General features: G+C 45.0%; 1 protein-coding gene and 1 pseudogene across 1 annotated transcript; both read right to left on the reverse strand.

Moving 5' to 3' along the window:
* Positions 1-761: 761 nt before the first annotated feature.
* Positions 762-3,164, reverse strand: LOC139416055 (uncharacterized). The gene is made up of 6 exons (XM_071164306.1): positions 3,089-3,164; positions 2,581-2,949; positions 2,074-2,418; positions 1,665-1,796; positions 1,459-1,493; positions 762-1,146 (listed from the first exon to the last, which is right to left on the reverse strand). Exons 1-6 carry the CDS (start codon positions 3,129-3,131, stop codon positions 1,006-1,008), a joined length of 1,065 nt encoding a protein of 354 aa, XP_071020407.1. The 5' UTR covers positions 3,132-3,164; the 3' UTR covers positions 762-1,005.
* A 13,918-nt stretch (positions 3,165-17,082) lies between these two features.
* On the reverse strand, positions 17,083-19,879 carry LOC139417495 (uncharacterized; annotated as a pseudogene).
* Positions 19,880-22,446: the final 2,567 nt, after the last annotated feature.

Genomic DNA, 22,446 nt, shown 5'->3' on the forward strand with positions numbered 1-22,446 from the left:
AATGGTAGATTTGCAGTGGAAGAATGTGCAAAATAGAAATAACAATAATGGGGTGCAAAATAAATAAATAAAATAAATACAGTAGGGAAAGAGGTAGTTGTTTGGGCTAAATTATAGGTGGGCTATGTACAGGTGCAGTAATCTGTGAGCTGCTCTGACAGCTGGTGCTTAAAGCTAGTGAGGGAGATAAGTGTTTCCAGTTTCAGAGATTTTTGTAGTTTGTTCCAGTCATTGGCAGCAGAGAACTGGAAGGAGAGGCGACCAACGAAATAATTGGTTTTGGGGGTGACCAGAGAGATATACCTGCTGGAGCGCGTGCTACAGGTGGGTGATGCTATGGTGACCAGCGAGCTGAGATAAGGGAGGACTTTACCTAGCAGGGTCTTGTAGATGACATGGAGCTAGTTAGTTTGGTGACGAGTATGAAGTGAGGGCCAGCCAACGAGAGCGTACAGGTCGCAATGGTGGGTAGTATATGGGGCTTTGGTGACATAACGGATGGCACTGTGATAGACTGCATCCAATTTGTTGAGTAGGGTATTGGAGGCTATTTTGTAAATGATATCGCCGAAGTCGAGGATTGGTAGGATGGTCAGTTGAGGTATGAGGTCTGTAGAGTCAGAACGATCTTTATATTGTGTAACCCTTTCATTGTGTAAGATGGGTTTCTGACTGATGGAGCCTGACACACATTCAGCTAAACTACTATTCCTTTAAAACCTGTGGTAACAAATATGTACTTTACAGAGGAAACAGATGTATGAAGGGTTCAAATATTAGAGTTTATTATGATAAAAAAAACCATAAACATACAGCGAACAAGGGATCCTCTATCAGAGAATTTCTATTCATTAAAAGCACAAGTAAAAGGTTTGAATGCATTACAGGATAATCATATAACTATAACATATAAACATTGTCAAAATGACATACATTTCAGTTATTAACAGTCCTTTTATTACAAAGAGTAAACTGGTTCTGCTTGGAGTGGTGATACGGTGTTTCTCACTCCTGCTGAAGGTACCTGACCTCAGAGTACACTGCATCCTCTCTACTGGTCTTCCCTCTTGTTCTTCTGGAGGGAGAAGAGTTCTTCTTGGGAGTGAAACTCACAGCAGCATAGTTCAACACGTCACCGTCTTGATTCTGAGAGAGGTGAAACCATGGCAAAATGCATTATGATGCTAGTATGAACTGCTATATGACATGTTATTTTCTCCTCTACAAAAGACCTGTCAAACGCACTGTACTAAATGACCTTGTAGTCAGTGGAACAGTAACAAAGAGAAAGTCCATGGAAATAAGTAACAACCATCACAAAGAAAAGTAAGTTACATCTAGTACAGTGATCTATTACTTCCAAGCTGAATACTAGTTGTAAGGAAACCTAAATGGACAGTTGTAAAGAGACACTTATGTAAAAACTGAGAATATATTCATGAACTTTTTTGAATTTACCTGATTCCCCTGGGATGTTGGACCTTCTTTCCTCCCTTCGGAGATTGAAACAGAGGAAGGCCATTTATTATTTTTAAGACAATACATTTTCCTACCTCATGTAGTTAATCGACAATGCTTATAAGTTAGATATTAAATTGCCGTTGACAGACTTGACATTTTATACATGTACATGAAACAGACACGATATAAAGTAAAAGAATTACCTCTGTGATGTCTGTTCAGATTCTTGTAAAGTGCCCAGGCAAGCAGCAGGGTCACTGTCCCAAGAACGATGTTGGACACGACCAAGGCAAGAACAGTAGGACTTAGATCAAATGGAGAATAATGCTCTGGAACTGTGAAAAGGTATCAGTAGATTCATATTGTATTCATGAACGCTTAGGTAAAATATGATACTAGTAAACTAGTCAATTTCAGTAAAGTAAAATTCCCCATTGTAGAGACAAACACTTTTTACCAAATACATTGTGCCAAAATAAAGGTCCTGCTAAAACTAAGGATACCGTGTTATAGGGGCATGAATTGGTTGAAACAAAAAGCAGTCATTTTGAGCTATGTGGCATACATTAAAATGTATTTGTGGCAATGTATGGCAGAGGAAATTGGAATTACCTTGAATGTCCAGCTTGGTCCCGTTCCCAAACAGTATCTCCCCACATAAGGCCACAGCACAGTAGTACGTCCCAGCATCAGAGAGGCTGAGGTTCCTCTTGGGGAGGTTGAAGACACAGCTCTGTGTAGGAGACCCAGCCTCAGGGCTCTTCTCACACTGGTCACTCCTGTCTCCATGGCTGTAAATGATTCCTGGAGGGGATTCTCCTGAGCCACGTCTGAACCAATAGACACGGTGTTCTCCAGCACAGGTCTCAGTGTGTATTGTACAGTTCAGAGTCACAACGTCTCCTGGCTGGACTGACTCAGACACAGATTGCTGGAGTATAGGCATGTTTCTGGACCCTGACAAAAAGTTAAACTAACCCATTAATTTCTAGATTATCACGGTAGCGACTATTTTAATTTATCATTTGTTAAATTAAGATCTCATCTGATTAACATAATAGCACATTTTTACACCGTATATCTGTAAATTCAGATTTAAAACAAAAACTTTCTACGTACCTTCTACAATGAGAATAACTCCTTTTCCAAACTCCACCCTATTGGTATAAGCGTTTCCACAGTAGTAAGTGCCGGAATCAGAGAGTTGCATGTCTGAGATCCTTAGGTGATTCTTTTTTGGGCCATTTTGCACTGAGAAGCGAGAGTTATCCTTAAACTCATGGTAGAATGTTGCATTCCTGTCATACTTATAATGAACGGTTGAGAAGAGCTGAAGTTTATCTCCCAAGTTTTGCTTGTACCAGGAGAAATGCATGGCCATGTCGCCTTCATAGAAGCAACGCAAAATCATTGTGTCTCCAATTTTGGCTGACTTGAGACCACTCTCCTGACGTATGGATAAAGATTCAATCCCAGCTACCCCATGAACTAGAGAACATAAACATATATTAGCTGTTACATATCTCAAATACAACTTTGGATTCTCAAAGTGTCTATAAAATAGTAATTGGAAACCTTGTGTCTCCAAATCATCACATAAGCAGTGAATAATTAAAGATGGACTTACCCATCTCTACGAGAAGTGGAAATATTAGACACAGTGCGATCATCTTTAAAGTTGTCAGCTCTTCACAACTTGGGTCTTGAGTGGAAAGAGTCCACCCATGTAGACAACACTTCAACAATGGAGTTACAGGTGATTGGTCGAACTGGACCGCATCATATTTGTTGACGACTCATTCGAGACTATGGTCTTTAACTGTGTATTTTACAGTTCAGAGTTTCCTAGCTGGACTTATAGGTATATAATCATTGACGTTTGGCATCAAATATTCTTTATTACTGCAGCTACTGTTGTCTAAGAGACACATAGTGTGAGTGACTTTGATGGTATGACACTCATCCTCTAGGGCTTCTATCACCACACAGTCACTTCACCTCCCCAAAAACATATATGGAAAAAACACAGCAAACACAATACAGTAGTCTTCTTTTAGTGATCTCTCATTCAGGATTGACACTCAATTGTATGGATATAAATTCCTCTCATTATATTGTTATTAATGACACAGATTGTTCTAGGCCTAGTTGATAATGATACGTTACATTTAACACTGTGGGTTGTGTTTGACTAAGAACTTCTGATCTCTAGGTCAAAGGACATTTTTTTCACATATTTCAGTCCAATATATGTACATACATAAGCTGCCCCATCAACAGAGTTGGTTAACTGTTGTTAAAATGGTCAACTTGAAGTGCAAGTATTGTAGCCTACAGTATGAGAGAACTAAGAGTTCTGAGATATCCGGCTGAAAACCACAGAAAGAGAGAAACAGTGAGAGCGAGAGCGATGCAGCTTAAGCCACACCCTCTTCAACATACAGTGGGGGGAACAAGTATTTGATACACTGCTGATTTTGCAGGTTTTCCTACTTACAAAGCATGTAGAGGTCTGTAATTTTTATCATAGGTACACTTCAACTGTGAGAGACGGAATCTAAAACAAAAATCCAGAAATCACATTGTATGATTTTTAAGCAATTAATCAGGGGGACGCAGAACGCGTCCCAGGTGTAGCTGGCAGACACCCTTCAGAAACTACGACACAAGGGGGTGACTGTTCAGCTTGTGGCCATCCACTAGGTCATGAGAAGCTGAAATGAAGGCCATGTACACTTTAGTAGTGGTGACTGTCTTGCCCATGTCCAGATGGAACTGGAGAAATCGGAGAAGAAGGACAGGGCTGGTAACTGGGTCTGTCTAGCGTCACACTGAGAGGCGAATAGGCTCCATCTGAGAACATAAAGTGAGCGGGTGGATAGGACACTCACATTTCTTAGAGTCATGAATAGCTGCGTCTAGCTCCTGAGAGATGGACTCGCCATACCCACAACAGTTATTCGCCATACCCACAGCTGAAGGGAAGCTGGGTTGGGAGGCCAAATCTGGCGGTCCAACTGCAACAGGAGGTCTGACCTGGTTGGAAGAGGGTCCAGGGGATCCCCACACCACCCAAAGGAGCTCAGAGAACCAAGGTCTGCCTGGCCATCTTGACGCTACTTGTAGGACCCTGTGGTGTCAGTGCTTGACCCTGTGAGATCAGAGGCAATGGGGGGGAAAGCGTACATCAACCCTTCCGGCCACTCTTGGGACAGAGCATCCAGCCAAGATTGCCCCCTAAACCCCTGAGAGAAAACCACATCTGGCAGTGGGTGGTCTCTTGTGAGGCAAACAGGTCCACCTGGGAATTCCCAAATCTAGACCAAATCTGGTGGAGGCGCCACACCCCTGGAAGAGGACCTGGAGTGGAGGTGTGTAGCATGGTTTGTAACACCCCGCACATGGATGGTCCTGAGGGAAGCCAAGCGGGGTAGAGCCCACCTGAAGGCAACGCAGTGATCTCGTGCCCCTTTAGTGATTTATGTGATACACCGTGGAGGTGTTGTCTGTTCTCACAAGCACATGTCTGTCCAGAATGTGAGGGAGAAGGGCTATGAGCTTAAGGTGAACAGCTTTGAGCTCTAACACATTGATGTGTTCAGAGCGCCAAGGGGGCTCCCACACCCTTCTCACCTACTTGCCTTCCTTGACAGGCCCCCAGCCTCAGGGAGATTCCCCAGAGGAACCCCCTGAGTTAAGAGAATCCTTTCTCTCCAGGGACGGAGTGTCAGAAGGCACGTGTTCGTCACTTTGAGCTTCACCCTTTTGTCTGTTTTGGGGTGAAGGTAGAATGCATTGAACCATCTCGGGGCTCTGAGGCCTAGCGGAACCATGGTCGTTGCTGCTGTTATCATCCCTAAAAGGCTTTGAAACAGTGGAGCAACAAGATGTTTGCCGAGGCGGAAACAGTCAAGAAGGTTCAGGATCTTGGGGTGAGGGACGCTGTCATGGTTAGGGAATTGAGAGATAGACCCACGAAAGCAGTCTGCAGTCTGCGCTTCAGATTGCTCTTATCCAAGTTCACTTTTATGGCCAGGTGCTAGATGCGAGACATCATCCTCTCGGTCTCCATTATCAGACACCTGTGAGATGGAGCACAAATCAGACAGTCCTCCAAGTAGGTGAGTATCTTCAGGTCTGCTAATTGGTGAGGAGCCAGAGCTTCTGAGACAAAACGTGTGAACCATTTGGCCAGGGACAGGCCAAATGGTAGGATGTTGAACTGGTAGGCCTGTCCAAAAAAATGCGAATCTCAGGAGGGGTCAGTGATCTGGCCATATCGGGATATGAAAGTAGGCGTCCTTGAGGTCTAGAGAAGTGAACCACTCCTGGTTTTATGGACTGAAAGATGTGGGTCGTGGGCAACATCTTGAAAGGCAGTGCCTTCAGACAACATTTCAAGCATCTGAGGTAGAGGATGGGATGATAGCCCCCGTCCTTCTTGGGAACTAGAAAATATGTTGTGAAGATTGTTGTGTAAACTCTGGCTTTGGTTCAGGTCTGCGACCTTGGTCATTGAGACGACTGAAAAGGGAAGGGGAGGCCGTCGAAATTGGAGCCTGTACCTTTGGATACTGTTGCCAGTATCCAGGGGTCTTACACCACCCCTTCCCCAGCAGCCAAGAGGATGCTGAGGTGGGCTGTCGATGGCCGGCCCCGCACCCCGAGGCCTGACCACCCTTTCGTCCTCGGCCCTTGGGGGGACGCTTCTTATAAGGCACAGGACAAGAGACGGTATGGAGCTGGTTGCCTGGAGCCGCTGTCAGGAGGGCGAGGATCTGAGTTTGGACACCTGCCTCAAGACCACGACTCCTGTCTTGACCATTGGGTCTGTTGTGGCGGCAGGGAACTGTGCTGGAAGGTCTCTCTAGTAACACATGAGTGTTCTGCCTTGTCAAAAACCTCCTGAAATTTGGGGTGGAAGATCTGGCTTGGTAGGACTGTTAGGTTGATGAACTGATTCCAAAACTGGACTCCTGGTCCTCTGAGCTCATTGTCTTCCATAGGGCATCCAAGAGAATGGCTAAGGCATTTCCCATTCAGGCTGCACGATCTGCAACATTGTAAGTGTGGCACACCAGCTGGTCAGTTTTGTCACACGCCTTCCAAAGGCAGCGCTGCTTGGGGGTTACGTGCTCCGGTTTAAGACCGCCATGTATTGTTCAACGGGAGTCATGTAACCCATCCAGTCTGGGGAACGTAATTCATCTTGATGACATCTTGTAGCCCTACTACTACTCTGGACCCTACTCTTGGGCTGTTGCGGTGACCATATTACTGCCACACCGGCAGTCATGAGTCATAATGGCCTGGCACTCAGGTCCTAACGGCCTGGTACTCATGGCTTTATTGTCCCTCTTACAACTCTGACAAAATCCCATCAAACAAAATCCCATCAAAACTGTATAATGCTTTTAAAACACCTCAATGTGATGATCAATTTGAGGAAACAGTGCAAAACATGGTTGTTGTGGATGTTGTTTCAAAGCATAACACAACGAAATGGACAGCGCTTTCTAAGTTGAAGATTAAGTCAAAACCCCAATAAACATATTAGAGTTTATGCAAGCCTGAAAAAAACTGAATTAAAAGGATAATTGTGCTGTTATACAATACATAGCCCCCTGCATATTACGCATTGCAGAAAAACATCAAACGAAACTGATTTATTGAAGATGTCTTTAGTATATTAGTGATTTTTTAAATATTTTCATAATTAATTGTGTGAAACATTAACTTATCTATACAGAAAACCACCATGTGTTTCCATATCCTCCTCTCTCTCCTTTATTCCTTTCTTGAGCGTGCAGAGGGGCACGAATGTGCAGCGAGAGCATGCTCCTCAACCAGCGGTGGATGCATGGGGTGAAATACAGTTGAAGTCGGAAGTTTACACTTAGATTGTAGTCATAAAAATGAGTTTTTCAACCACTCCACAAATTTCTTGTTAACAAACTGTAGTCTTGGCAAGTCAGATAGGACATCTACTTAGTGCATGACACAAGTAATTTTTCCAACAATTGTTTACAGACAGATTATTTTACTGTATCACAATTCCAGTGGGTCAGACGTTTACATACACTAAGCTGACTGTGCCTTTAAACAGCTTGGAAAATTCCAGAAAATGATGTCATGGCTTTAGAAGCTTCTGATTTACATCATTTGAGTCAATTGGAGGTGTACCTGTGGATGTATTTCAAGGCCTACCTTGAAACTCAGTGCCTCTTTGCTTGACATCATGGGAAAATCAAAAGAAATCAGAGACGTCTGGTTCATCCTTTGGCGCAATTTCCAAACGCCTGAAGGTACCATGTTCATCTGTACAAGCAATAGTACGCACGTATAAACACCATGAGACCATGCAGCCGTCATACCAGATGATAAACCTTATGTTAATTAATGGTCAATTACCGTGAGACCGGCAGTCATTTTCATGACAATAACCGGCTGACACAATTGAATGACCGCCACAGCCCTACCTGAAGCTGTCACCTGCATCGCTGTCCTCTGCGTTTGACTCCACATCCTGGTTAGGAACCAAAGATGGCCGATTGCCAGAGTCTGCAATGCTGTGGGTTTGCTCATCCTGTTGGGTTAGGAAATTGTGAGCAAGAAGAGAGAACATGTTTCTTGGCTAACTCAAGGCTCCGACCGGTGGCTGCTGAACAAGTTCACCTTCTCTGCCTCTGAAAGGGGTGGTGGGCTGTGTAGCATTAGCCTGGGCTGTTTGTTCAACAAACCTAGACAGTTTAATACTCTCTTCCTTGGATATATCCAACACTCATTGCATGTGTTATCAATATCCTGCATGAGGTGAGCTTTGCCCAGGCAGGAATGGCACTCACCGTGGCATCACAGGAATCCATCATCGCCTGGCAGAAACGGTAAAACTGTCTGTGTCACATTGGTATCAAGGATGCTGGAGACAGACGCAGGAATACGTAATAGTGTTATTGTACATAATTTAAGGCATGCCATGTAAAGGCACAGGGACTAAGACCAGACAAACACATAACAAACACAGGGTAGAAACCCAAAACAAAAAAGCGAGGAGTACCTCGAATAAATAACACACATGTACAATGATTAACACATGGGACGAGACCCATAATAATCTGTGCAATACACAAGGGCAATAAAGCCCAACACTCACAGCACAGGTACTCACACACACCAACGGACATTGTAACAATAATCGACAGGACAATGGTAAACCAAGGACACACTTATGCAACTACCAATCACTGGGAATAGGGGCCAGGTGTGCGCAATGAATGTTACGGAGGGATCTGTGACAGTCTGGCAACCTGTGTGAGTCTAAAGAAATCAAACAGCTACGGATAGCTGTGACTGGTAAATTGAGGCAATAGACAAAAGAATACCAACCAGCTACAAACAGTGGTCAATAGTGGCGAGAGAACAGTAGAGTAATTCAGTTTATTTAAACCAACCAGTTACGAATAGTGGTGTAGGGTTTAGTGAGTAATTGAATGTGCAGGTGCATCTTGGGTAGGTGTCACAAACTCAGTTACCTCCTGCGCCTCGACCTCTTGCTTTGGCCTGTTGTTTTACTTTGTTTTATTTTTATTTAGTTCAGAAGTGTTTGTGTCAACACCTGCTACCAACTAACCAGCTAGGTTGCTAGCCAGTTTGCATTGGAGCCCGCTCTTTCCTGGAATGGCTAACAAACATTTCCAGCACATTTCCAGCGCTGCAGAAGCTGTGTTTATTATGAGAGATTGACATAAGGAATTGCTTCGCTGCACTGGTGCCTGATCTACCAGCACCTTCATCGCTGGGATTGCTTCTGTCTGCGACTGCGGTGCTGACTCCAACTATGCTGAATGCAGTGGCTTCGTGGTCAAGTTTGGCTCCTTTTCCTCTCTCTGGATCTGACTGCTGTGGGAGATCTGGACCTATCGCCGGGAGCAGCAGGCATAAGCTATCCTGCTTCCCGTGGGCCCATGTCAACGAATTGTTTGATGGGTAGAAATGGACGGATTTCTCCATTCCCTTCTCCAGCCATTGTATTGGGCAGTTCAATGGTGAGAATTGTCTCAGAGGACAGAGTACAAGACATCCATAAGCTGCTCACAAACATTTTAAACCAGCATCAGGAAATTGAATCTATCATAGTTCATTGGGCAGATAGGATTTTAAAGAACTGATTGGGTAACTGCTTGACACCAACAAACTCCCCATAATATCTGGCCCTCTGCCCTCCCTAAACTGTGGTATTACATGTTTCAGCAGACTTTAACCCTCCATATCTGGCTGTGAGATTATTGCAGCTCTGTGGGTGTAACATTTATTGCCAAATTTGATATCTTATTTGGGTTCCTGGTTACTTTCACAGGGTTTTAAGGCTGCGTTGTGACAATTACTTATCAATGACCCAAGCCCAGCTCACTTAATCCCTAACATTGTGTCACTGAGTCATAATGCTTCAGCAAATTAACATTATGTCACGGTTCCTCCTGGCACCAGAGTGCGGCAGAGACTGCCCTAGAGACTTTTATTGGACTCAGGTGTGTCCCTGTTAAAAGAGGTGTGTTTTCTGTGGTCCTTTGCAGAAGCTTGAATTGTTTACCAAACTCACTCATTTCCTGAGTGAGTTTGAGACTCATTGTTTTTCAAGTGTACTGTGATCCTACGGCTACCGTTTCTCAGTAAAGTATTGTGTTTATCCTTAACCAGCGATCCCCCGTCTGGTCTCTTCTCTACACCTGGTCCTACCTTACCATGTCACAGCAAGATTCTGCCACAACATGGACCCAGCAGAGATCACCCAGATCCGGAATGTGATCCGGAATGAGCGTATGACGGCACCCGGGAGGATGCAAGGGGTTCCTCACTCAGTGTTCTCTTGTGTTCAAGCTACAGTCCTCCTCGTTCCACACCGATTGGGCCATGATCGCCTACATCATCTCTCTATTCTCAGGCAAGGCCCTGGTGTGCAACGTTGGTGTGGGAACAGCAGCCCCAATCTTGCAGATCCATAGTAGCCTTAACTGCCGAGCTGTGATGAGTCTACGAACACACAGTCGGCGGATGAGAAGAGTCCGGCCGACTGTTCAACCTCCGCCAAGGGGCCAGACCAGTGGCTGACTTCGCCATTGAGCTCCGCACCCTCGCCGCCAAGTGTGGGTGGAATACCGAGGCACTGGTTACCTCTTTCCACCAGGGTCTGTCTAACTCCATCAAATACGAACTGGTTGCTCTGGAACTGGGAGAGGACCTTGAGTCCCTGATAACGCTGGAAATCAGGGTTGACAACCGGATCCGGGAACAGGTGAGACAGTGCCCTTTTGACACCTCTCCATTATTCCGGTTTCCTGAGCACCCCAAGCCCACCGAATGGACCCTGTAAAAATTGAGGCGATGGCCCAACAGGCCCCTTACCGCCTCACTCAAGAAAGTCCAGGGGAACCTCCGGTTTGCCAATTTTTACAGGCATTTTATCCTAAACTTTGCTGGATTCCCGAGGCTGACAGGGCATTCATGGAGCTCAAGGGATGATTCACTTCTGGACCCATCCTCATTTATCCTGATCTGACTTGTCCCTTTGTGGTGGTGGTGGACACCTTGGACACCGGAGCAGGGACGTTCCTTTCACAGCGGAAAGAGGTCAAGAAACTACACCCATGCACCTTTCTCTCCAAGCGGTTCTCGCCAGCAGAACGCAACTACGATATTGGCAACCGGGAATTCTTGGCAGTTAAGTGGACTTTTGAGGGGAGGAGACACTGGTTGGAGGGGGAACCTCATCCTTTCGTGATCTGGACGGACCAAAAGAACTTGGTCTCTATTCAAGAAGCCAAGAGGTTGAATGCTCTCCAGGCTAGGTGGGCTCTGTTTTATTAACAGGTTGGATTCCACACTAACCTATCGCCCAGAATCCAAGAATCAGAAGGCAGATGCCCTTTCCCACCAAAACACAATGTCTCTAATGAGAAGAGGGACTCCAAGCCCATCATCCCCAGCTCACACATCGTGGCCCCTGTGATATGTAGTATTGAGACTACAATCTGAAAAGCCCAGACCCGAGAACCTGACTCCAGCGTGGGACCCACTAACATACTTTATGTTCCGCGATCAGCCCGGTCCCGAGTACTACAATAGGGACCCTCCTCTAAATTAACTGGGCATTTGGGGGTTAATCGGACACTGAAGTTATTGAGGCGGAAATTCTGGTGCCCAAAATGATGATGTGAGATCCTTTGTTGCGGCTTGTTCCATCTGTGTCCTAATCAAGTCTTCACGTCAGTGACTTGCCGGGTTGCTCCAACCTCTGCCCATCCCCAGCTGGCCCTGGTCTCATCTGTCTGTAAACTTTATCACAGGGTTACCTCCATCTCAACGTCTTACCACTATCCTGGTGGTCGTCGATGAGTTCTCTAAGGCAGCCCATTTCATCGCCTTACCCAAGATGCCTTCAGCGATGGAGACCACTGATCTCATGATTATCAATGTCTTTCGACTACACAGACTTCCCCAGGAAATTGTCTCAGATCGCGTGTCCCAGTTTGTTGCATGGTATTGGAAGGCCTTCTGTTCCCTGTTGGGGGCATCGGTGAGTCTCTCCTCAAGGTTCCACCTTCAGTCGAATCGGCAAACTGAGTGGGCCGAACTCGTCCACTGGACTGTTGCCGTGTGAGTGTCAGTTCGGGTCCCCCCCCGTTTCCTGAACAAGAGGCTGAATCGGGGGTGCCATCAGCCGAGACGTTCAATGCTCCGCTCCGCTCCTCTCCCCAACACCAACATCAGGCAAACCGGCACAGAAGACCTCTTCGGCTCCTCCGGCCGGGTCAACGGGTATGGCAATACACCCGTGATCTTCCCTTAAAGGTGCTCCTCGCTAAAAGATCCTGAGTTGCATCAACCCGGTCACCTATCGTCTCCAGCTTCCCAGGTCCATGAGGGTCTGTTTGTCCTTTCATGTCTCCCATCTCAAGCTGGAAAAGGATCAGTCCATTTTGTAGAGACACGTTTTGCAGCAATTATAGCTGTAAGTCTCTTGGGGTATGTCTCTATACGCTTGGCACATCTAGCCACTGGGATTTTTGCCCATTCTTCAAGGCAAAACTGCTCCAGCTCCTTCAAGTTGGATGTGTTCCACTTATGTACAGCAATCTTTAAGTCATACCACAGATTCTCAATTGGATTGACAGACCTCAGACCAGGCTTTGACTTGGCCATTCCAAGACATTTAAATGTTTCCCCTTAAACCACACAAGTGTTGCTTTAACAGAATGCTTAGGGTCATTGTCCTGCTGGAAGGTGAACTCAAATTTCTGGAAGACTGAAACAGGTTTCCCTCAAGAATCTCCCTGTATTTAGCGCCAACCCAGTTTCCCAGTCCCTGCAAATGAAAAACATCCCCACAGCATGATGCTGCCACCACCATACTTCACTGTGGGGATGGTGTTCTCGGGGTGATGAATTGTGTTGTATTTGTGCCAGACATAGTGTTTTCCTTGATGGTCAAAAAGCTCTCAATTTTAGTCTCATCTGACCAGAGTAACTTCTTCCATATGTTTAGGGAGTCTTCCACATGCCTTCTGGTGAACACCAAACATGTTTACTTATATTTTTCTGGCCACTGTTCGGTAAAGCCCAACTCTGTGGATTGTACGGCTTAAAGTGGTTCGATGGACAGATACTCCAATCTCCGCTGTGGAGCTTTGCAGCTTCTTCAGGGTTATCTTTGTTTTCTTTGTTGCCTCTCTGATTAATGCCCCCCTTGCCTGGTCTGTGAGTTTTGGTGGGCGGTCCTCTCTTGGCAGGTTTGTTGTGGTGCCATATTCTTTCCAGTTTTTAATAATGGATTTAATGGTGCTCCATGGGAAGTTAAAACTTTCTGATATTTTTTTATAACCCAACCCTGATTGGTACTTCTCCACAACTTTGTCGCCGACCTGTTTGGAGAGCTTCTTGGTCTTCATAGTGCCGCTTGCTTGGTGGTGCCCCTTGCTTAGTGGAGTTACAGACTCTGGGGCCTTTCAGAACAGGTGTATATATACTGAGATCATGTGACAGATCATGTGAAACTTAGATTGCACACAGATGGACTTTATTTAGCTAATTATGTGACTTCTAAAGGTAATTGTTTGCAGCAGATCTTATTTAGGGGCTTCATAGCAAAGAGGGTGAATACATATGCATGCACCACTTTTCCGTTCTTTTCTTCATCAATTTGGGCTATTTTGTGTATGTCCATTGCATGAAATCCAAATAAAAATCCATTTAAATTACCGTTTGTAATGCAACAAAATAGGAAAAATGGCAAGGGGGTGAATACTTTTGCAAGGCACTGTACTCCTCCGCCTTCTTGACTGGATGGATGGCCGCCCGGCCTACACGGTCCTGCATCTGTTGGAGGCTCGTCGGGTCTGAGGGACCCTGCAGTACCTGGTGGACTGGGAGGGCTACGGTCCCGAGGAGCCAGCCTGGGACATTCTGGATCCGGGTCTTGTTAGAGACTTAAAACAACTACGTGGTGGTCGTCATTACTTTTTTTAAATATATGGTGTTGATGATTGGCTGACACAAGGCATCATTCGTAATACTTATCAGTAATGGTCTGAGTCAATAGATCTGTTCAACACTATGACTTAAAGATGCCTGAGTAAGTACACTCAATTTCTTTTTTATTGATTATTGTTAAATGCTTTATTCGTCTTTTTACAAGCAAGTACATTTCAAATTAGTATGGAATAAAAGCAATGCAAGCAATGTTTCGGCATTGAATTGCCAAATTAATGTGTCTTTTTTCTAAAAAGTATAACAACACAAATATCTACTTTGTGCTCCGTCCCAGTCTCAGGTCTTTTGCAGACTCCATCAGGTTTTCTTCCAGAATGGTCCTGTATTTGGCTCCATCCATCTTCCCATCAATTTTAACCATCTTCCCTGTCCCTGCTGAAGAAAAGCAGGCCCAAACCATGATGCTGCCACCACCATGTTTGACAGTGGGGATGGTGTGTTCAGGGTGATGAGCTGTGTTGCTTTTACGCCAAACATAACGTTTTGCATTGTTGCCAAAAAGTTCAATTTTGGTTTCATCTGACCAGAGCACCTTCTTCCACATGTTTGGTGTGTCTCCCAGGTGGCTTGTGGCAAACTTTAAACAACAATTTTTATGGATATCTTTAAGAAATGGCTTTCTTCTTGCCACTCTTCCATAAAGGCCAGATTTGTGCAATATACAACTGATTGTTGTCCTATGGACAGAGTCTCCCACCTCAGCTGTAGATTTCTACAGTTCATCCAGAGTGATCATGGGCCTCTTGGCTGCATCTCTGATCAGTCTTCTCCTTGTATGAGCTGAAAGTTTAGAGGGACGGCCAGGTCTTGGTAGATTTGCAGTGGTCTGATACTCCTTCCATTTCAATATTATCGCTTGTACAGTGCTCCTTGGGATGTTTAAAGCTTGGGAAATCTTTTTGTATCCAAATCCGGCTTTAAACTTCTTCACAACAGTATCTCGGACCTGCCTGGTGTGTTCCTTGTTCTTCATGATGCTCTCTGCGCTTTTAACGGACCTCTGAGACTATCACAGTGCAGGTGCATTTATACGGAGACTTGATTACACACAGGTGGATTGTATTTATCATCATTAGTCATTTAGGTCAACATTGGATCATTCAGAGATCCTCACTGAACTTCTGGGGAGAGTTTGCTGCACTAAAAGTAAAGGGGCTGAATAATTTTGCACGCCCAATTTTAAGGTTTTTGATTTGTTAAAAAAGTTTGAAATATCCAATAAATGTCGTTCCACTTCATGATTGTGTCCCACTTGTTGTTGATTCTTCACAAAAAAATACAGTTTTATATCTTTATGTTTGAAGCCTGAAATGTGGCAAAAGGTCGCAAAGTTCAAGGGGGCCGAATACTTTCACAAGGCACTGTATAGGGAGGAGGTGAGAGCACTCAGAGTTTGGTGTCAGGAAAACAACCTCTCACTCAACGTCAACAAAACAAAGGAGATGATTGCGGACTTCAGGAAACAGCAGAGGGAGCACCCCTCTATCCACATCAACAGGACAGCAGTGGAGAAGGTGGAGCAATTTAAGTTCCTCTGCGTACACATCACGGACAAACTGAAATGGTCCACCCACACAGACAGTGTGGTGAAGAAGGCGCAACAGCGCCTCTTCAACCTCAGGAGGCTGAGGAAATTTGTCTTGTCACCTAAAACCATCAAACTTTTACAGATGCACAATTGAGACCATCCTGTCGGGCCGTATCACTGCCTGGTACGGCAACTGCACCGGCCACAAACGCAGGGCTCTCCAGAAGGTGGTGTGGTCTGCACAACGCATCAGGACACCTGCACCACCTGATGTCACAGGAAGGCCAAAAGGATCATGAAGGACAACAACCCCCCTAGCCTGTTTACCCCGCTACCATCCAGAAGGCGAGGTCAGTACAGGTCCATCAAAGCTGGGATCGAGAGACTGAAAAATAGCTTCGATCTCAAAGCCATCAGACTGTTAAACAGCCATCACTGACATAGAGAGGCTGCTGCCTACATACAGACATGAAATCATCGGCCACTCTAACACATGGATATGGATCACCAGTCACTTTATTAAGCTGCCTACATACAGACATGAAATCATCGGCCACTCTAACACATGGATATGGATCACCAGTCACTTTATTAATGCCACTTTAATAATGATGTTTACATGTCTTACATTACTTATCCCATATGTATATACTGTACTTTATACCATCTATTGCATCTTCCATACGCCGCTCGGTCATTGCACATTCATATATTTATATGTACATATTCTTAATCCATCCCTTTACTTAGATTTGAGTGTATTAGGTAGTTGTTGTGGAATTGTTAGATTACTTTATAGATATTGCTGCACTGTCAGAACAAGAAGCACAAGCATTTTGCTACACTCGCAATAACATCTGCTAAACATGTGTATGTGACAAATACAATTTGATTCGATTTGATCGATTTTTTTGGTTGAAGTAATGTGGAAACAATGTTGATTCAGTTTTTTCCCAGTGGGTTGTTTCAGTTATGGCTACAGGACATCCGACATTCTGATTTTGGTGTCGATACAAAGCCTGAAGTGATTCACCAGCTGCGTTATCTGTGTGCAGTGATCGCTTTGATCACTTTGGGACTGGTTGAAACTGGGTTCTGTTCCCACCGTCTTTCCACCATGGACCAGAAAGCTCCAACCACTCGAGGTAGATTGCAAGCAAAGTGGCTAACCCCTGCAGTCACTACAAAAGTGTCACTACATTTACAACGCTATTTTGTTTGCCATTCGCTGAACTAGCTCGTGGTGTATTTGGCTTGCTACTATAATGGCGACGTTATCCTGTCCTGCTGATTGTTTTCTTTATATTTTGCATTCGTGGCAGACATTAATCTACTCCTGGATTTCAATATGAAAATAACTAAATACATTGGTAAATATACTAAAGCAACTCATCTCAAAATGACCAGGAAAGTGTTATAAAGTGCCCAGAAGTGTTATGGATGAACTTCCCCTTTAAGTAGCTACAGTAATTATTAGTCACAGTAATACTGCTAATAATTTAAATAAAAGAGTTAATAAAAAGCTATTTTTTTTCAATTATCCAGTTCTACTGTCTGATCCCAGAGTACACCGTCTCTTCCTCCATGTGTCACAGGATTCTTCTGTTGAAGGAGAGGCGGACCAAAACGCAGCATGGTTATTGTGATACATCTTTAATGAAGATGATAAATGAACAATATACAAAACAAGAAATGTGAAAAACCGAAAACAGCCCTATCTGGTGTAACATACAAAGACAGGAACAATCACCCACCAAACCCAACACAAAACAGGCTACCTAAATATGGCTCCCAATCAGAGACAATGACTAACACCTGCCTCTGATTGAGGACCATATCAGGCCCAAACACAGAAACAGACAAACAAGACATCCAACATAGAATGCCCACTCAGATCACACCCTGACCAAACAAAACATAGAACATACAAAGCAAACTATGGTCAGGGAGTGACACCATGTTGCTTCTCTGTCTTCGAGACCTATTCTTCTTGTTTTTAGATTCAGAGCTACATAATGGAGACTGTCTGCATCTTGAGCCTGTGAAGAACAATTATAAAATGGAGGGAGAATGTTATTATATGTTATTTGTAACATTTCATGGTAATACAACATTTGGAATTCTGCTTACCCCTGCATCTGAAGAAGAGACTGCTGGACCTCTTGTCTGAGAGACGGGTCCTGAAAAGAAACATAGATAAAAAAAGATACAACTCCATCTTCCATAAGAGATACATCTGGTGATATCAAAGAAGAGCAACTTCTATGAAGTAATTAACCTGCTACATACATCATTCATTTATTAGGTATGGACTTCACTTACCTCTACACTGCAGACACTTTCTCTTGTTCATATTGTACATGATGAAGCCAAGGGCAGTGATCAGGATAAATGAGAGACCCAATGCTGAGCTCAGGCAATACACCAACAGAAAAGGTTCTGCGCCATTGTCTGTGCAAATAAATATTGTGCTAGAAGCATAGTAACTATATGGAGGATTGCATGTTTTCTCATGTGTTCTAAATAACTAGTACTGTATGCAGTTTTACACTGTAGATTATTCAATAGATATAAACAAAAATGTAAGATGTATCACCTACCCTTGATGTCCAGCTTGGTCCCATTGCCAAACAGTATCTCCCCACATGAGGCCACAGCACAGTAGTAAGTCCCAACATCAGAGAGGCTGAGGTTCCTCTTGGGGAGGTTGTAGACACAGCTCTGTGCAGGAGACCCAGCCCCAGGGCTCTTCTCACACTGATCACTCCTGTCTCCATGGGTGTAAATGATTATTGGATGGGATTCTCCTGAGCCATGTCTGAACCAATAGACGCTGTAGTACAGTTCAGAGTCACAGAGTCTCCTGGCTGGACTGACTCAGACACAGGCTGTTGATGCACATATATGCTTCTGGACTCTGATCCCGACAAGGACAATAAACACATTGCATTTCTAGAATATTACTGTAGCAAGTATTCTCCCATAAAAAAATTGTTAAATTAATATCTTCATTATCTGACTAATAAGAAAATACTTTCTTATTTACACTGTATATATGTCAATTCTGATTTACACAAACAAAACAAAATCTGTCTCTTTACCTTTTACAATGAGAACGGCTCCTTCTCCAAACTCCACCTTATTGCTATAAGAGCTCCCACCGTGGTAAGTGCCTGAATCAGAGAGATACATGTTGAGATCCTTAGGTGACTCTTGTTTTGGTCATTTTTCACTGAGATGTGAAGGTTATCCTTAAACTCTTGGGAGAATGTTTTGTTCCTGTCAAACTTAAACACAGTTGAGAATAGCTGTACCAGGAGAAATGTATGTCCATGTCTCCTGTATAAAAGCAACGGAAAGTCTTCAACGTTCGCTGACATGAGACTACTATCCTGACGTATGGATGGCAACTCGGCTAGCACGTGAATTAGAGAACATGTAAATATATTAGCTCAAATACAACTATGTTTTGTCAAAGTGTCTGTATAACAATAATGGATACCTTATGTCTCCAAATCATCACATAAGCAGAGAAATATAAAATATATACTTAACCATGGAAATGGTGGAAATATCAGACACTGTAACGGCTGTTGTCGGGAGAAGGAGAAGACCTTGAGATTCCGGCAACACAGGACAGGCGGGAGACTCCGGCAGCGCCGGAGGGAAGGGCGATTCCGGCAGCGCCGGAGGGAAGGGCGACTCTGGCAGCTCCTGACTGACGGGCGGCTCTGGCAGCTCCTGACTGACGGGCGGCTCTGGCAGCTCCTGACTGACGGGCGGCTCTGGCAGCTACTGACTGATGGGCGGCTCTGGCAGCTCCTGACTGACCGACGGCTCTGGCAGCTCCTGACTAACGTACGGCTCTGGCAGCTCCTGACTGACGGGCGGCTCTAGCAGCTCCTGGCAGACGGGCGGCACTGGCAGCTCAGGACAGACGGGCAGACCTGGAGGGAGGAGTCGGAAAGACAGCCTGGTGCGTGGGGCTGCCACAGGACCCACCAGGCTGGGGAGACGTACAGGAGGCCTGGTGCTTGGAGGAGGCACCGGATGGCCCGGGATGTGGCGGAGCACTGGAGCCACTTTAGCCCGGACCATCCAGAGTGCAGGCACAGGTTGAACCGGGCTGTGGGTGAGCACTGGAGCCCTGGTGCATACCACTCACACCTCTCCCTTCGGCTCAATACTCACATTCGCCCGGCTATGGGCGGAGCGCAGGCATAGAACGCACTGCCCCCTCCCCGCGCCTCGGAGACACAGCACGCAGAGCCGGCGCAGGATACCCTTCGGCAAAAACGGCGTACCGGAGACCAAACACGCTGGGCTGGCACAATGGATGCCCATTCTCGCTTGGCACTTGCGGGGGGCTGGCCTATAGCCCACCGGGCTGTGAGCGCGTACTGGCGACACCGTGCGCTTGACCGCATAACATGGTGCCTGACCAGTACTCCGCTTCTTTTGGTAAGCACGAGGAATGGGCTCAGGTCTCCAACCTGACTCTGCCACTCTCTCGTGCCTGTCACGCTGCCGTGCTGCCAACCCTTATCGCCACAGCTCAGCTGTTGCTGCCTCCAGCTCTGCCTTGGGGCGGCGATATTCCCCAGCCTGTGCCCAGGGTCCTTTACCGTCCAAAATCTCCTCCCATGTCCAAGAGTCCAGAGATCGCTGCTGCCCGATACCACGCTGCTTGGTCTTTGGTTGTTGGGTGATTCTGTAACGGCTGTTGTCGGGAGAAGGAGAAGACCAAGGCGCAGCATGGTAAGTGTTCATATTTTTTATAAAATAACTGAACACTGAACAAAACAACAAACGACAAACGAACAGTCCCGTAAGGTGAATGAAAAAAACACTAAACAGGAAATAATCACCCATAAAACACAGGTGGGAAAAGGCTACCTAAGTATGATTCTCAATCAGAGACAAAGAACGACACCTGCCTCTGATTGAGAACCATACCATGCCAAACACATAAACTTAACATAGAAAAACAAACATAGACTACCCACCCCAGCTCTCGCCCTGACCAAACTAAAACAAAGACATAACAAAGGAACTAAGGTCAGAGCGTGATAGACACAGTGCAATCATCTTTAAAGTTGTCAGCCCTTCACAACTTGGGTCTTGAGTGGAAAGAGTCCACCCATGTAGACAACACTTCAACAATGGAGTCACAGGTGATTGGTTGAACTGGACCACATCATTTTTGTTGACGCCTCATTCAGGCACAATTGTGGTCTTAACGTGTATCTTGCACAGTTCAGCGTCACAGAATTGTTCTACAGGTAGAATCTCATCGTTTTGAGTTGTATAAAATCAGCACAAATGTTTTAATCAGGGTTTCCCTCAATCTTTATCTCTGCAGCTACAGTTGTCTAAGAGACTCAAAATTGTTGCCTTTTTGGAACATGAATGCTATGACACTGTCCTCCACAGGGCTTCTATCACCACACAGTCACTTCACCTCACCAAAAACATACAGTGGGGAGAACAATTATTTGACACACTGCCGATTTTGCAGATTTCCCTACTTACAAAGCATGTAATTTTTTTATCATTGGTACACTTCAACTGTGAGAGACGGAAAGAAAAATCCAGAAAATCACACTGTATGATTTTTAAGTAATTAATTTGCATTTTATTGCATTACATAAGTATTTGATCACCTACCAACCAGTAAGAATTCCGGCTCTCACAGACCTGTTAGTTTTTCTTTAAGAAGCCCTCCTGTTCTCCACTCATTACCTGTATTAACTGCACCTGTTTGAACTCGTTACTTGTATAAAAGACACCTGTCCACACACTCAATCAAACAGACTCCAACCTTTCCACAATGGCCAAGACCAGAGAGCTGTGTAAGGACCATTAGTAACACACTACGCCGTCATGGATTAAAATCCTGCAGCGCACGCAAGGTCCCCCTGCTCAAGCCAGCGCATGTCCAGGCCCGTCTGAAGTTTGCCAATGACCATCTGGATGATCCAGAGGAGGAATGGGAGAAGGTCATGTGGTCTGATGATACAAAAATAGAGCTTGTTTGGAGGAAGAAGAAGGATGAGTACAACCCCAAGAACACCATCCCAACCGTGAAGCATGGAGGTGGAAACATCATTCTTTGGGGATGCTTTTCTGCAAAGGGGACAGGACGACTGCACCGTATTGAGGGGAAGATGGATGGGGCCATGTATCGCGAGATCTTGGCCAACAACCTCCTTCCCTCAGTAAGAGCAATGAAGATGGGTCGTGGCTGGGTCTTCCAGCATGACAACGACCCGTAATACACAGCCAGGGCAACTAAGGAGTGGCTCCGTAAGAAGCATCTCAAGGTCCTGGAGTGGCATAGCCAGTCTCCAGTCCTGAACCCAATAGAAAATGTTTGGAGGGAGGTGAAAGTCCATTTTGCCCAGCGACAGCCCCAAAACCTGAAGGATCTGGAGAAGGTCTGTAGGGAGGAGTGGGCCAAAATCCCTGCTGCAGTGTGAGCAAACCTGGTCAAGAACTGCAGGAAACGTATGATCTCTGTTATTGCAAACAAATGTTTCTGTACCAAATATTAAGTTCTGCTTTTCTGATATATCAAATACTTATGTCATGCAATAAAATGCAAATTAATTACTTAAAATCATACAATGTGATTTTCTGGATTTTTGTTTTAGATTCCGTCTCTCACAGTTGAAGTGTACCTATGATAAAAATGACAGACCTCGACATGCTTTGTAAGTAGGAAAACCTGCAAAATCGGCAGTGTATCAAATACTTGTTCTCCCCACTGTATATCGGGAAAACATAGCAAACACAATTGTAACGTCTGCTTCCAACTCACACTCTCATACACCTGATCCCAATCACCTGAATTCTGATCACTTGTTCACACACCTGTATGTCATTATTACACACTATTTAGTTCAGTTCTT

The sequence above is a fragment of the Oncorhynchus clarkii genome, chromosome 9 (genome assembly GCF_045791955.1).
Source record: "Oncorhynchus clarkii lewisi isolate Uvic-CL-2024 chromosome 9, UVic_Ocla_1.0, whole genome shotgun sequence".
Lineage (NCBI taxonomy): Eukaryota > Metazoa > Chordata > Actinopteri > Salmoniformes > Salmonidae > Oncorhynchus > Oncorhynchus clarkii.